This window comes from Chiloscyllium plagiosum, unplaced genomic scaffold (assembly GCF_037043375.1).
Source record: "Chiloscyllium plagiosum isolate Xiang-an unplaced genomic scaffold, Cpla_swu_hap1 HiC_scaffold_30, whole genome shotgun sequence".
Classification (NCBI taxonomy): domain Eukaryota; kingdom Metazoa; phylum Chordata; class Chondrichthyes; order Orectolobiformes; family Hemiscylliidae; genus Chiloscyllium; species Chiloscyllium plagiosum.
The window spans coordinates 47,434,939-47,452,814 of NW_028270168.1; the positions used below are offsets into that span (position 1 = coordinate 47,434,939).

The window sequence follows — 17,876 nt, forward strand, 5'->3', positions numbered from 1 at the left end:
AAATGTGGAAATAATAAACTCTCTCCCACCCGCCCAAAATAGACTGAGGTTACTACAGGTCAACTGGAGTCTCCAAGACTGAGATGGATGCATTTCTGTTGAGGACAAGATCATGAGATTTTGACCAGAGGTGAGTACATACAGCTGAGGTGAGATCAGCCTTGCTCTGCCTCAGCTGTTGACACTCCTGCCTCTAATACACAAGGTCCTGGAATGAAGCTGCACTCTGGAACTTTAGCAGAAAATAATGAGGTTGACATTCCACTGCAGTACAGAGGGACTGCTGCACTGTCCAAGTGCCATCTCTGTATGATATGATCAACTAAACCTGCAGCTGCTTCCTGGATATAAAAGACCTTGTGGCACTACATGAAACTGGGGTGGGGGGGGGGGGTCATCCTCATGTCTTGGCTAAAATTTGTCCCTCATACAAGAACAGTGTATGTAAGTGGTCATTAACCCTGGCATTCGTGTGCAAGTTCAACTGCTGTTTCCTACTGCAGAAACTTGACCACATTTCAAAAAGTAATTCATTAGTTGCAGAGCACTGAGACATCCACTGGTCATGAAAAGCATTACATAAATGCAAGGCAGTTTTTTTTTCCATGTTTGGTCTAATTGAATGGCAAATTGGGCGGGGCTCAGAAAACAAAGGGCCCACCCAGCTCTGCTCCCAAATTACTAAAACAACAAGTTATTGTGGTATACCTTTAAGGGATGTACCAAACTGTTGTCTATCACTATTCACCACATGATGTGATGTATATCCCTGTGTAATCTGCATTCAGACCAGAATAGCAGTCCTACAAGTCAGATGTGTTCTGCGTAGTCTCTAAGTGATCATTGTGTATATAATCTTTTTTGGGTGCAGGGTTCAAATTACTATTCATTTGATGGAATTTAGGTTTGATTAATAAACTCTGGAGCTAACCTCAGCGATGATTACCACAAGTGTTGTAAAAATCTATCTGGTTCTGTAGGGAAGGAAATCTGCCAGCCTTACTCTGTCTGGCCTACGTGCGACTTCAGAAATCTGGCAGCATCTGAAATGGCCTCGCACACCTTTCAGTTTGGAGGCAATGTTAAGAAATGCTGGCTTTGCCAGGAACACCTACGCTTCATCAGAGAAATAAAATTCTTCAAATAAAGAATGTACATTATTGTCCTACCAATCCTTGTTGCATGATTAGTACATTTGCACTGAATAAAAGAATGCAACAGATTTAAACATTAGAAAGGTATCTCAAGGAGTTTTTGCAGCATGTTACTATCCAGCTGGTTGTTTTGTTCACCCACAGTGACTCCTCTCCATACCGGTTTGATTCTGCCCTCAGTTGGCTGAGCTGCACAATGAGGGGGCAGGTGTTTTGCTGGGAATCATGGGACATGGAGCGACTGAGCGTGCTCACACCCGAGGTTCCAGCTCCATCCATCTGCAGCTCCAGAACTTCCCGTTCCCTCACGTCGGACTCACTCCCGCTCCACTTCCCCGGAACATTGTCTGTGCAGTGCTCATCTGCCTCTTGATCAAAGGAGCGCTGAATCTGGTGCTTTGATTCTGAGGGAGAAAATCCAAGTCAGATTCTTTTGTCTAGTGACTTTACCATTGGCCCCACCGCCCCACCCATCCTTCAACTTCTCCCCCATTTCACCTCAAGTTGCTGATTCATTCTGAGTGTTTCTTATCCATGGGTACCTTTGGCCATCTCTCATACAACCCCTTAGGACACTAAACATCAGCATCAGTGTTGATCCCATCGAACTATACCTACTTTTAAGTACAATCTCACCAACCACCTCCAAGATTCTTTCCCTGTACTGTTTTGCCTCTCTTGGGAGATTGCATGAACATGGGCTCTTTTTAATTCTTTCATTGGATGTGGGCATTGCTGTTAAGGTCAACATTTATTTCCCATCCCTTTCATATGAACGGCTTGTTCGACCACTTAAGAGGGCAGTTGAGAGTCAAACACATTGCTGTGAGTCAGGAGTCACATGTGGGCCAGACCAGGTATGGATAGCAGATAGCCTTCCGTGAAGGGACCAGATCACCAATAACAATTGGTGATATTTTAATGGCCATCGTTACTGAGACTAGCTTTGAATTCCACATTTGTTAATTGCAAATTTGAACCCATGCCCCCAAAGCATTAGCCCGGGCCTCTGGATTACTGTGGGAGGGCTTATGCCCGAAACGTTGATTCTCCTGCTCCTCGGATGCTGCCTGACCTGCTGTGCTTTTCCAGCACCACCTCTTTGAATCTGCTCTCCAGCATCTGCAGTCCCCACTTTCTCCTCTGGGTTACTAGTCCAGTGATACCACCACTGCACTACCATCTCTCCAGCCATGAGGATTCTCACGTTACATGTCCCTAATGAAAAATTATTCTGGTTCAACAGATTGAATTTATTTTCTCTGATCATGCTGTTTATCCAGGCTGTAATGACCCGCTGGACTAAGGTGTTATCTAGTGCATTGGGTGCTGACTCTCTGTATGTCTTTTACAGAGAGCAAGACCAGTTCCTGACTTGGATGTTATATCATAGAGAAAGCAAGAGCCTTCAGTGAGTACATACTCAAGCGCTGGAATTTCCTGGTTTTGGAGATTGGAGAGACTTAGAGAGGTTTTTTAGATCCTTATTGACTCTGGGTTACTTTAAGATGATGTTGTGTTTTTCCCTGTAGATTCCATGATACAGCGAGTGAGTAGGTAATAGTTGGTATGTAGTGACCAGTCATTATGTTTCAGCTGATAGCAGCGTGGGTTAAGTGTGAGGGACCAGCTTATCCCCAAAATGTATACAACATTAGTGTGCTCAGAGGTACAGCACTGCATATGGTGCTGGTCACTGCATTAGGGGAAGGATCTGAGGAGGATTTCACAGGATGTTGCCAGCAATGAAGAATTCCAGCTCTGGATAAGAAATGGAAAGGCTGGGATTGTTTCCCTTAGACAGAGTAGGCTAAAGGGAGATTTAATTGCTTTGTATAAAATTACCGTGGCCCTAGATGAGACAGGTTAGGGAAAACCTGTTTTATTCTGAGCTTGTGCTGTACAGTTCTATGAAACACTGTCCTTCTGTGGCTCACTGTGCTGCAATAGGCCAGGTAAACACAACCAGCAGAAAATTAGATTAAATAATGGATCAACAGAGGTACATAGAAACACAGAATCTCTACAGTGTGGAAACAGGCGATTCGGCCCAACAAGTCCACATCGACCCACCAAAGAGTAAGCTAACCAGACCCATTCCCCCTACTCTATTACTCCACATTTACCCCTGACCTACACATCCCTGAATACTATAGGCAACTTAGCATGGCCAATTCATCTAACCCGTAAATCTTTGGATTGTGGGAGGAAACCGGAGCACCAGGTGGAGACCCACGCAGATATGAAGAGAATGTGCAAACTCCACACAGACTGTTGCCTGAGGCTGGAATCAAACTCAGGTCCCTGGTGCTGTGAGGCAGCAGTGCTAACCACTGAGCTACCGTGTCACCCATATAAGGGACTATTTCAGAAGACACTAAATATATCTCAGAAAGTGCAGACTGTGATTAATCAGTGATTAACTAAAAAGTTAAGGATAAAATTAAACTTAACAGGCAGAGCATACTGAGACAGGTGGCAGGTCAGAAGAGTAAAGAATGACTAAAAGATTAATGAGGGATGGGTAAATCAGAGTACAATAGAATGCTAGTTACAAATCTAGTAACAAATAGTAAGGGTTTCTATACATGTACAAACAAGGAAAGAGTTAATAAAGTGCAATTTTTCCTATAGAATGTGAGTCTAAGGATTAACAATGGAAAATGAGAAGAAGGCAGATGAATTTGTGTTGGACTTTACTGTACAGGATACAACAAACATCCTAGAAATAGCTGTACCTCAGGAAATGGAAAGGAAGGAGGAACTCAGGAAAATTAGATCAGCTATGATCTTAATGAAGGGTGGAGCAGGCTTGAGGGAATAAATAACTCATGTCTGCTCCTAAATTATATGTTCGTAAGTAGAAACTTCAGAGTGCTTCAGTGCAGAGGGATCTGGGTGTCCTTGTGCATGAGTAACTGGAAGCTATAGTGCAGGTAATAAAGAGAGCAATTGGAATTTGGGCATTTCTTGCTAAAGGAATATAAAAGTGGACAAGTGTTATGCAATCATACAAAGCATTGGTATGACTGCATCTGGAGTACCAAGGACAGTTTTAGTCCTCTTACTTAAGGGATGCAACTGTACTGGAGGCAGTTCAGAGAAGGTTCAGTAGATTAATTCCAGGTTTGTGCTTTGAGGAGAGGTTGAGCAGTTCAGGTCTATACTTGCTAGGGTTTAGGAGGATGAGATGACATTTAATTGAGGTTTGTACGATACTAAAGTAGAGTGACAAAGCAGCTCCACATGGACGTTACCTCTTATGGGGCAATTGAGAACGAGAGGCCTTAGTTTTAAAACAAGGGGTGGCGCATTGATGAAGAGGAGTTAATTCTTTCAAAGGGTTGTGAACCTATGGCAATTCAACACATTAGACTGCAGTGGATGCTGGAACACAATAAATTTGAGAAGGTCACAGACAGATTTTTAATTAGTAATGGGTTGAAGGGTTATGGAGGGGAAACAGGAAATTGGAGTTGAGGATGAGATGAGATCAGCCGCGACTGTATCAAATGACGGAACAGCCTCAAGGGGCTGAATTGCCTAGTCCTACTCCTCGTTCTGATGTTCTTACGTACTCCCACCGGGTCAGGTGGATTCAAGTCTCCACTGCTCCTGCAATTCAAGGTAGTTTTTGTTTGAACAGGAGGCTGCTTTCCAAACCAGAGAGAGGCTCTCCACTCTTCTGCAGAGAAGGGGTGATGTCTAATGTGATGATTCTCCTACAATGTGGTAATGTCAAAATAAGTTCCACCTACAAGTGTAGTGATTGGCAAGAAACAGTCCCTTCCAATGGACTCACCCACAACCACGTACCTGGAATGAGGATACTGAAGGCTACCTGCATGGCCTTGCGAATGATGTTGTCCAGGGCAAACATCCAATGAGGTTTAATCTGGTTACGACGAAGGAGTTTTATCACCTAGGAAGAAAATCCCTATTAAGAAGGAAAGATGTCATCCACGAGGTAAGCTGCAAAGTTCCCATCGATATCACATGGTTAATACTTTGACCCAGAGATATTCAACTTTGACGTCCCAAATTCCAACCTCTATCAATCCGTTGACTGTACTTTAACCACACCATGTCCTGACTGACCCTGTGCTTGCTGATCCACTTTGACCTCTCGTCTAGCAACACCCGAACTTTTAAATTCTCATCCTTGCTTGCAATTCACTGTATGGTCTTGACCCTCCCTATTGCTTCTCGCTGGGTTTTCCAGCAATGAAAGTGCTCTATTAATGCAAATTGTTGTTGTTGTAGACCCTGCTCTTCCTCTTATCTGCCCTCCTGTCTTTTTCACAATTTTTCCCTGAACATCGTTGTTACCTTCCCCCATTATCTGGAAGACAGTCTGTATGGGTCACTCTAAAGTCAGCACACGGATATGTGTTACATAACACAGCAACCACAGACACTCCCCATCACAATTCACCACAATGTGGGAGCTCCTCAGTGATGGCTCATTGTCAATTAGCTAATCACAACTGAGTAAACACGTACTGGGAGTGGCTGTGGAGTGATCAAACCTCAGAAACTTTCACTCAGTTTGGAATCTCTTGTATGGCCCAGGGTAAGGTTAGCTAATGCAGAGCCGACCAAGAGTGAAAGGTAGGGCATCTCCTGGTTATTCAGTCCCTATTACAGATCTATGCCAGTGATTAAACAGCCTCAGGGTTCCATGCAAAGTTCCCCAGTGCCCCAGTCCCATGGATCCACAATCTTATGGGGTATAACACTTAAGGGGTCCCATTCCCACAGGAACACACTCTCATATGGCCCCAGTCCTGTGGATCCACACTCTCTCTGTGTCCCTTTCTCATGGGGTACCAGTCTCACAGTGGACCCAGTCTCTCAGAAGCACTTCCACATTCAAAGAGCACATTCATGCAGAGGCCAAGTCCCACAAAGGGCCCAGTCCCACAAAAGGCCCCGTCCCCATGGGCTCATCCCAAATGGACCCAGTCCCACATGGGCCCAGTCCCTCACAGACCCCGTCCCACAAGGGGCCCCATCCCACATGGGCCCAACTGCGCAAGGGCCCTGCTATCACAATACTTAAGCATTTGTTCACTGACCTACTGACAATTTACTTTGAAATGAAGTTGGCTTGGGGGAGTCGGGCGAACTGCCTACCTCAAGTTTAACAGTGAAAAACCCCTTCCCTCTCCATGTGACTGCCTGACTGAGTTCACACTCACAGCATCTTGGAAGCTGAAGATGATGATCTGGATTTCGTTGAGCACTGCTTTGTCAAAGTGTAGCTTTGTCTGCAGGTTCAACAAGACCTTGACAATCAGCTTATGGTCTGGAGTTCGAATGTAGTCCTTCAGACAGGTGACGAGTTGCCGGGTGTGTTCAGAAGTTAACCTGGAGTCAGGATTCTGTTTTGAAAGAAGGAAGAAATTAGAACACATGCATAACACAGGAATGGCCAGGCAGCTCAGACATTACTCATCCCGGAAGGAAGAGCTGACACATGACCATCTCCTACTCCACTGTTCCCGTCAGTGGGCTGCAGGCTCGGGACCATCTTCCTTTCTCCCCTCTGAAGGGAAATGATCAGCCTCACCACATTACCGCTCCAGATAAAAACCTAATGTGCATTTATCTAGCACCGAGCAATGTCCTAAAGAGCTTCACAGCCAACTGAAGAGTCATAGAATTCCTACAGTGTGGTAACAGGCCATTCGACCCAACAAGTCCACACTGACCCACCAAAGAGTAACCCACTCAGACCCATTCCCCTACCCTATTATGTGATATTTACCCCTGATTAATGCACCTAACCGACACATCCCTGAACACCATGGGCAATTTAGCATGGCCAATTCACCTACCCTGCACATCTATGGATTGTGGGAGGAAACCCACACAGTCACAGGGAGAATGTGTAAACTCCACACAGACAGTTGTCTGAGGCCAGAATTGAATCCAGGTCCCTGGCACTGTGAGGCAGCAGTGCTGACCATTGAGCCACCGTGCTGCCCTGAAATGTAATCACTGTTGTAATGTAAGAAGTAGGGCAGCCAATTCATATGCAGCAAATTCCCCCACAAAAATACTTGGGAAATGACAAATTACACCAAGTCAATGATGTCAGCTGAGAGATAAATAGGACACAACACCACAATAAATAGGCCACAATGCCAAGGGATCGTTCTCATTTACTTGAGAAAGTGGATGGGCCCTCAGTTTGATATCTCGCTCAAACAGAGAGTCGGGAGTGGCAAATCATGAGGGGTACCTGGCATGATTCCCTGCCCTGTGCTTGGCAGACCCTGATGGTGCCACAGGAAGGTCAGGCCCTTAAGGATGTGTGCCTGGCCACTTCCCCCAGTCAAATAGACACAGGTTTTAAATCCTGCACTTCCCGCCCCCCCCCCCCCCCCCACCCCCACAGCAGAGGCAAGTGGGTGAGAAAGATCAGCTGGGTAAAGGCCAGCTACTCTGAAGCCTGAGACTCAGAGTACCGCCTGAGGGAAAATGAGAGGAGAGTGACTGTAAAAAGCAATAACATACATCAGGGGTCTCCAGGGGCAGAACAGATAGAGAGACTCAGTTCACTAGACTGATTCCGGAGTTGAGGGGATTGGCTTATGAGGAGAAACTGAGTGGACTGGGATTATATTCATTGGAATTTAGAGGAATGAGGAGGGATTTTACAGAAACATATAATATTATGAAGAGAATAAATAAGACAGAAGTAGAGAGGATGTTTCCACTGGCGGGTGAAGCGAGGTACAAGAGGGTAAAGCCTCAAGATTAGGGGGAGCGGATTGAGGACTGAATTGAGAAGGAACTTCTTCATCCAGAGGGTTGTTAATTTATGGAATTCCTTGTCCAGTGAAGTAGTTGTCACTACTTTAGTTAACATTTTTTACAGCTAAGATTGATATTTTTTTGAACAGTGATACAGTGTGATACAGTGAGAGGTTGAGTAAGTGAGTCTGAGACCACGAAAAGATCAGCCATGATCTTAGTGAGTGGCGGAACAGGCTCGAAGGGCCGGACGGCCTACTCCTGCTCCTAGTTCTTATGTTCTAAGAGACCTTGTGTAGAGGAGCTACAGACAATTGCCTAACCCAGAGTCACAGATTGGGGGCAACAATTATTCAATTACCTGCAGGGCCTCCCATCAGAGGACCAAGCAATACACCACATTACACTGGCATTGAGTCTCGAAAGCCCCCTGTGTTTGGAAGCTGTATGAAGTGATTTGGTCCATCACAACCCAGCCCAAAGTATTAAACTGACTGTAAACCCACAACAATCTTGAGCAAGGCCATGATTTTATTTGTGATAGGATATGGATGTTACAAAGTGGGAAATGTTCCCTTCTTTGATAAGACAGCTATAAATTCACCAAATAGTTAAAAACAACAGAAAATAAAGGTTGGCTGAGGAACAAATATTACTGTTAATTCGATGTCCACATCGGCTACCATCTTGAACCATCTTCATGATGCACTGTAGAAATTCACCAAGGCTCTTTCAAGACCACTTGACAAACTGACAATCACTTTCATCTTAAAGGATAAGGGCAGCAGATACAAGGACACACCACCATCTGCAAGTTCCATCCTAACTTGGAAATATATCATTGAGTCATACAGCACGGAAACAGACCCTTCGGTCCAACCCATCCATGCTGACCAAGTTTCCCAAACTAAGCTAGTTCCACTTGCCTGCATTTAGCCCATGTCCCTATAAACCTTTCCTATACATGTACCTGTCCAAATATGTTTAAATGTTGCAATTGTACAATCACTCCCTCTGGCAGTTCATTCTACACATGAACCACTCTCTATGTGGAAAAGTTGCCTTTTATGTCATTGGGTCAGGATCCTACCAGTATGCCTTCAGTAAATTAGCTAACGTGGTCCTGGAAAGCAGTTCACACCTTAACCCTGGCAATTAGAGTCATAGAGGTATACAGCACGGAAATAGACTCTTTGGTCCAACTTGTCCATGCCAACCAAATAATTCTAAATTAATCCAGTCCAATTTGCAGCATTTGGTCCATATCCTTCTAACCCTTCCTAATCATGTACCCATCCAGGTGCCTTTTAAAATGTTGTCATTGTACCAGTTTCCACGACTTCCTATGGCAGCTCATTCCGTTAACGTACCACCCTCTATGTGAAAAAGTTGCCCCTTAGCTCCCTTTTATGTCTTTCCCCTCTCACCCTAAACCTATGCCCTCTAGTTCTGGACTCCTCACCCCAGGGAAAAGACTTTGTCTATTTACCCTATCCATGCCCCTCATGATCTTACAAACCTCTATGAGGTCACCCCTCAGCCTCTGACACTCCAGGGAAATTAGCCCCAGCCCATACAGCCTCTCCCTATAGCTCAAACCCTCCAATCCTGGTAACACTCCTGCACATGTTTTCTGAATCATTTCAAATTTTACAACATCTTTCCTTTAGCAGGGAGACCAGGAATGAATGCAGTATTCCAATAGTGGCCTAACCAATGTCAATGTACAGCCGCAACATAACATCCCAACTCCTACACTCAATGCTTTGACCGATGACGGCAAATGTACCAAACACCTTCTTCACTTCCTTGTTTACCTGTGACTCCGCCTTCAAGGAACTATGAACCTGAGAAGGGCAATAAATGCTGGCTCAGAAAGACCACATCCCATGAATGATTAAAAGCACTCACTGAACTTCCTCCCTTCCTCTCTGTCCTCACACATTGTGGTATATGAGGAAAATATATTCTGTTCCATTAGTTAGTTTGGCAACCAGAGACTGGAGCTGGAGGGTCGGCGCTCAGTATCAGAGAGGGCTGAGACAATCTCACTCTGACCATATCGGAAGGAGTTACAGGCGATGCTCAGGTCACTTGGCTGCCGTATTAGTCAACCAGTCCTGAAATAGGCCTCGAACCCAGAGTTTTCACCTTGGAGGTGGGAATTCCATCATCAGTGCCACCTGACACCCCCTATACCGAACCTCCAAGCGCTTAAAAACAAAACTGAGAAAGTTGGCCCTCCCAGGTCAAAGTAAAAACAACATAACTGCAGATGCTGCAAATCTTGAATTAAAAATGGAAAATGCTGGAAATACTCAGCAGCATCTGTTCGGAGAAACAGATGGATGAGCTCTTGTCTGTCCATCCCAGTTCTGGGTGGTTTCGTGAGGAATGAGAGTTTTCCTACCCGTGCCTGGGCTTCTAGAACGTTCTGGACCACCGTTTCACAGTCCTCAGTCAGGATTTTGAACAGTGCATCCCTGCGCTCACTGTCTTTCTTCAGTAGGAACAATCCAGCATTTTCTTCCGGAGAGGATGGGGCACTGAAGTCATCCACTTGTTCCTCAAGCACACTGGGGGCAGGAAGACATGAAGACCAGTGAAAATGCTCTCAGCAAACACTGAGTGACCTCACATTTAATGGTGTAAAAGCTAGAAACAACAACACTCTAGCGTTGGGATCTGAAATTCTATCTCCGAGGCAGCAACGGGAGCTGTGGCCCAGTTAGGGCTCACTGAGGGCTCCTGACGATTCTCAAACCTCAAAGGATGGCACGGTGGTTCAGTAGCTAGCACTGCTGCCTCACAGCACCAGGGACCCGGGTTCAATCCCACCCTCGGGCGACTGTCTGTGTGGAGTTTGCACGTTTCGCATGAGTTTCCTCCCACAGTCCAAAGATGTGCATTCTAGTTGAATGGGCCCATAGTGTGCATGTTAGGTGGATTAGCAATGGGAAATGCAGGGTACGAATGATAGGGTACGAACGTGGGTCTGGGTGGGATGCTGGTTGGAGGATTGGAGTGGACTTCATGGGCCAAATGGTCTGCTCCCATGCTGTAGGGGATCTATGAACTGGGGTCACGAGGTGGAAGCTCTGACAGAGGCACCGCTGTGCAATCACAATAAGCAGGAAAGTTCAAGCTCACCTGAGAAACTCCTGTTTTGGTGAGTTGCTTTTAGCAGAGAGACCCGGGATCGAGCAGCTTCGACTCAGGAAGGGGCTGCTGAGTTTAAAATCCAAGGGCTGCCTGCTCTCACCTCCTTCCTTCAGGTGCCCCAAGGCAGGGACCGAGAGACTGTGATAAAATTCACCTGCATAAAGATATGGACAGGATGATAAATGGAAGGGGATTTTCAAAGCAGTGCAATGCAGCTTGAGAGAGTGGGATAAAGTGATTAGAAACATTGGTCATGGAAACCATGCTGTGATTGTCAAGTTTCTAACGTTTGGCTCAAGGCAGAATGCAGGGCACTGTTAAAAGTTGAGAAGGAGGAGACCTGCATTTATATAGCACCTTTCATCTACACAGATTCTAAATACATCACAATCAATCAGGATCTTCAGAATGGATAGCGATGTACTGCAGTCACTGTCACTCAACTGGGATCTTGAGTTCATGTCACAATACAAGCGAACCCACCATACTATACACTCTCACACACAACCACACTCCCACAAACCCTCTCTCTCTCACACACAACCACACTCCCACAAACCCTCTCTCTCACACACAACCACACTCCCACAAACCCTCTCTCTCTCACACACAACCACACTCACACTAACCCTCTCACACACAACCACACTCCCACAAACCCTCTCTCTCTCACACACAACCACACTCCCACAAACCCTCTCTCTCTCACACACAACCACACTCCCACAAACCCTCTCTCTCTCACACACAACCACACTCCCACAAACCCTCTCTCTCTCACACACAACCACACTCCCACAAACCCTCTCTCTCACACACAACCACACTCACACAAACCCTCTCTCTCTCACACACAACCACACTCACACTAACCCTCTCTCTCTCACACAACCACACTCCCACAAACTCTCTCTCTCTCACACACAACCACACTCCCACAAACCCTCTCTCTCTCACACATAACCACACTCACACAAACCCTCTCTCTCTCACACACAACCACACTTCCACAAACCCTCTCTCTCACACACAACCACACTCCCACAAACCCTCTCTCTCTCACACACAACCACACTCACACAAACCCTCTCTCTCTCACACACAACCACACTCACACTAACCCTCTCTCTCTCACACAACCACACTCCCACAAACTCTCTCTCTCTCACACACAACCACACTCCCACAAACCCTCTCTCTCACACACACAACCACACTCACACAAACCCTCTCTCTCTCACACACAACCACACTCACACAAACCCTCTCTCTCTCTCACACAACCACACTCCCACAAACCCTCTCTCTCTCACACACAACCACACTCCCACAAACCCTCTCTCTCTCACACACAACCACACTCACACAAACCCTCTCTCTCTCACACACAACCACACTCCCACAAACCCTCTCTCTCTCACACACAATCACACTCACACAAACCCTCTCTCTCTCACACACAACCACACTCACACAAACCCTCTCTCTCTCTCACACAACCACACTCCCACAAACCCTCTCTCTCTCACACACAACCACACTCACACAAACCCTCTCTCTCTCACACACAACCACACTCACACTAACCCTCTCTCTCTCACACAACCACACTCCCACAAACTCTCTCTCTCTCACACACAACCACACTCCCACAAACCCTCTCTCTCTCACACACAACCACACTCACACAAACCCTCTCTCTCTCACACACAACCACACTCACACAAACCCTCTCTCTCTCACACACAATCACACTCACACAAACCCTCTCTCTCTCACACACAACCACACTCACACAAACCCTCTCTCTCTCACACACAACCACACTCCCACAAACCCTCTCTCTCTCACACACAACCACACTCACACAAACCCTCTCTCTCTCACACACAACCACACTCCCACAAACCCTCTCTCTCTCACACACAATCACACTCACACAAACCCTCTCTCTCTCACACACAACCACACTCACACAAACCCTCTCTCTCTCTCACACAACCACACTCCCACAAACCCTCTCTCTCTCACACACAACCACACTCACACAAACCCTCTCTCTCTCACACACAACCACACTCACACTAACCCTCTCTCTCTCACACAACCACACTCCCACAAACTCTCTCTCTCTCACACACAACCACACTCCCACAAACCCTCTCTCTCTCACACACAACCACACTCACACAAACCCTCTCTCTCTCACACACAACCACACTCACACAAACCCTCTCTCTCTCACACACAATCACACTCACACAAACCCTCTCTCTCTCACACACAACCACACTCACACAAACCCTCTCTCTCTCACACAACCACACTCCCACAAACCCTCTCTCTCTCACACACAACCACACTCACACAAACCCTCTCTCTCTCACACACAACCACACTCACACTAACCCTCTCTCTCTCACACAACCACACTCCCACAAACTCTCTCTCTCTCACACACAACCACACTCCCACAAACCCTCTCTCTCTCACACACAACCACACTCACACAAACCCTCTCTCTCTCACACACAACCACACTCACACAAACCCTCTCTCTCTCTCACACAACCACACTCCCACAAACCCTCTCTCTCTCACACACAACCACACTCACACAAACCCTCTCTCTCTCACACACAACCACACTCACACAAACCCTCTCTCTCTCACACACAACCACACTCCCACAAACCCTCTCTCTCTCACACACAATCACACTCACACAAACCCTCTCTCTCTCACACACAACCACACTCACACAAACCCTCTCTCTCTCACACACAACCACACTCCCACAAACCCTCTCTCTCTCACACACAACCACACTCCCACAAACCCTCTCTCTCTCACACACAACCACACTCACACAAACCCTCTCTCTCTCACACACAACCACACTCCCACAAACCCTCTCTCTCTCACACACAACCACACTCCCACAAACCCTCTCTCTCTCACACACAACCACACTCCCACAAACCCTCTCTCTCTCACACACAACCACACTCACACAAACCCTCTCTCATACACACGCTCTCTCTCTCACACACACACAGTCCCTCCCTCTCTTTCACACACAATCACACTCACACAAACCCTCTCTCATACACACGCTCTCTCTCTCACACACACAGTCCCTCCCTCTCTCTTTCACACACAACCACACTCACACTAACCCTCTCTCTCTCACACAACCACACTCCCACAAACTCTCTCTCTCTCACACACAACCACACTCCCACAAACCCTCTCTCTCTCACACACAACCACACTCACACAAACCCTCTCTCTCTCACACACAACCACACTCACACAAACCCTCTCTCTCTCACACACAATCACACTCACACAAACCCTCTCTCTTTCACACACAACCACACTCACACAAACCCTCTCTCTCATACACATGCTCTCTCTCTCACACACACACACACACACACACATCCCCGTCACACTCATGCGCACACTCTATCAAGCACGCGCGCACACACACACTCCCTGTCTCTCTCTCTCACACACAATCACACTCACACAGGCACAGAAACACATATATAGATCTACGGGGTGCATTTGCATTTGCAGATTTTTATTTGCAGATACATTCTGTTCTCTTCAAAAAGCACACAGTCTGTGGGCAGTCAGTACATGTGACATTTTATAAATTCCTACTTTGGAAACAGAACTAGTCTGACTCAAGATTGGAATACAGACAGACTCTAACCTCACACCTTTAACGCATTGACTAGGCTGAGATGTCACTTTCTTTTATACACTGATAAAATCTTAAATTATCTCAGGGCTGTGACTTGAAAGAAATTCTGGGACCTACATATTAATCAATCAAAACCTGCATCCCCATTCTAAGTGATTAATCTGATTAAGGTTTGCATCAGTTGTATGACACTTTGATCTTTTACTATAAATGCTGTATCCTATGACTCTGCCCCATTGGTTACCTGATGAAGGAGCAGTGCTCCAAAAGCTTGTACTTTCAAATAAACCTGTTGGACCCCGACCTGACGTTGTATGATTTTTAACTTTGTCACTATATGGGCATTCTTGGCAATTAATTTATATCCAGCAAACTCCCACAAGCAGCAGTGAGTAACACCACTATAAACATTTTCCGGGTTTTAGTCAAAGAGAAGACATTGGTTAGAATACGGGGGAATACTGTATCTGTTATTTGTATCTGTGCATCTTGCACACTTACCTGAACAAGAAGGAGTGCTTTGGTTTACATTTGATCCAAAATATGGTACAGCACTCCCTTCGTGATGTACTGATGTGTTGGCCTCAGTTTCACATTCAAGCCTCAGAAGTGGGGCTTGGCAGAGCAAGCTTGTAATTCCAAGGTGAAAGTGTGATCACTGAGAAGGTCTGAACTGCAGTGCCAATGATTACCAGCAGTGGGTGCTCTCTGATATGACTTGGGTCTTGCAGTCAGACCAATTGTCTTTGGACGTCCAACTTGCTCAATATCACCACCAACAGGCACTTGGTATCACTGCTGCTATGAATAACTCCAAGAAGACCAGTGGGTAGACTTCCATTTAAATAGCACCTTTCACATCCCAAATGCTTCACAGAAAACACAAAGTATTTTGAGAGAATAGTCATCATTGTAAAGTGGGAAAACGTAGCAGGCAATTTATCCACAAGCTCCTACATACAGCACTAAAATAAATAACTGGGTATAATCATTAAAATTGTTTTTTAATTGCTAGCCAGGAGATAACGTTTGGTCAAGGTACCTACAAATGCCTATCAACACTTCTTTGAATAGCAATGTAGGATCTTATGTGCCCATCTGAGAGGAAGATGATCCCTTGGTTTTAATGTCTCATCTGAAAGATGCCACTCCTGACAATGCAGCTCTCCCTCAGTGTAGCCTAGATCCATGTTCAAGTCTCCTGTTTCAGACTCAAACTGGTTTCAAGGGATGGCAGCACTACATCGTAGCTTTGTGTGAGCAAATTAATATTCTCTCTCCCTTGGACTATGCAAGCTTTAATGTCTGAATTATTAGGTATCTAGCATAAGACTCCCATCTTATAGAGGGTGCACTATGTTTGTGTAAGTGAGCAGGAACAATGGGCAGTGGGATGGATTAGCATGGAACACCATTTGCAAACTTAAGGGCTGATTAGAAACTGTAAGCTTCCCTGTCTTGGCCAAGTTGGACTCGTAGCTGGTTTACAGAGAAGGGGACAGATCTGAGTCAGTGCTGATCAAATTAGAGCACCCAGAGCACTGCTCAATCGCCGGGCACTTGCTGCACCTAGACAATGTCAAACTGCCACTGGATATTATCCACAACTAAGGAAATGCCTGAAGTACAGCTGCTGCCTAAACAGGTTTATCGCAAAAGACGAGAACTTAAATTTTTAAAGGTCTCATTGCAAATGATGAATCCTCACAATTGATAGTATATAAACCATAAAACAGACATGATATAGAGCCAAACCATACTCAGTGAAACCGCCTAGTTTTCTCACCATCCCTGGTACCTTGAGGTAATGCCCAGTTTTATGCACTGTGTCAATGCACACTTCTCCTGCCACATTCTCAAACCGTCTTCTATTCATTTCTCTATATACCAATTGGTGCTGCACACAAATGATCCTCAACCCTATCCTGCCCAGTTCTATTTCTTCAATCTGATTTACTTGGTTACCCTTTCATTCCATTTATTTTCAGTCCTACCTCATTCTATCCCATTCCTCAGCTTCCAGCACCCGATCAGACTCTGTCACAACTTTCCCTCTTTCCAGTCCTGTATCTTTCTCTTCCTCTCTAGTTTATTCCGAAATAATTCGCTATCCCTTGCTTCCTGCCCCTGTTCAGTCCAACTGCCTCAGTGCAATTCCACTCTTGCTCACTGTCTAACTTATACTTTGTTCTTCATTCAATGATTCACCTCCATTCCATTCCCTCAGCTTTCAATTTGCAATGATTCCAAATCCAAACGATCCCATTCATCCCGATTCACCTGCTTTGGATTCCAATTCTGCAACTTTTCCTCCAGTTCCATTCTGTTGAATGCCTCTGCCTTGTATTAGATATAGTTACAGTCACACAGCAAGGAAGCAGACCCTTCGGCCCAACCAGTCCATGCTGACCATAATCCCAAACTGAACTAGTCCCACCTGCCTGTGGTCAGCCCATATCCCAACAAACATTTCTTATCCATGCACTTGTCCAAATGTCTTTTAAATATTGCAACTGTACCCGCACCACCACTTCCACACACTCCTTGTGTAAAAACGTTGGCCCTCATGAATTTTTTAACAACTTTCTCCTCTCATCTTTAAAAATATGCTCCATAGTCCTGAAATCTCTGTTCTAGAGGGAGGACACCTGCCATTCACTTTATCTACATCCCTCATAATTTTATAAACCTCTATCAGGTCACCACTCAACTCCTATACTTCAGTGAAAAAAACCCCAGCCTATCCAACCTCTCCTTATAACCCAAAGCCTCCTTTCCCGGCAACATCCGGCATTCTCTTCTGAACCGTCTCCAGTTTAGTGACATCCTTCTTAAAACGGGGGAACCAGAACTGGAGACAGTATTCCAGAGGAGGCCTCCCAACATCCTGTACAACCTCAACACGATGCAACTACTTTTACACTCAAAGGTCTCAGCAATGAAGGCAAGTGTGGTAAACACCTTTTTAACCAGGAGCAGAAAGTCAGGACTGCAGATGCTGGAGATCAGAGTTTAGAGTGTGGTGCTGGAAAAGCGCAGCAGGTCAGGCAACATCCGAGGAGCAGGAGAATTGGGAATGATGA

The 17,876-nt window shown here is 45.8% G+C and overlaps 1 protein-coding gene across 2 annotated transcripts in view; it reads right to left on the reverse strand.

Moving 5' to 3' along the window:
- Nucleotides 1–17,876, reverse strand: part of LOC122563748 (mitogen-activated protein kinase kinase kinase 5) — a 172,836-nt gene that overhangs the window by 21,726 nt on the left and 133,234 nt on the right. For both annotated transcript variants that reach the window (XM_043717935.2, XM_043717937.2), the window contains 5 exons: nucleotides 11,067–11,232; nucleotides 10,327–10,492; nucleotides 6,356–6,538; nucleotides 4,971–5,076; nucleotides 1,315–1,558 (listed from right to left, as the gene is read on the reverse strand). In XM_043717935.2, the coding sequence (XP_043573870.2) occupies nucleotides 1,315–1,558; nucleotides 4,971–5,076; nucleotides 6,356–6,538; nucleotides 10,327–10,492; nucleotides 11,067–11,232 (865 nt within the window). The remainder of the gene's footprint in view (nucleotides 1–1,314; nucleotides 1,559–4,970; nucleotides 5,077–6,355; nucleotides 6,539–10,326; nucleotides 10,493–11,066; nucleotides 11,233–17,876) is intronic.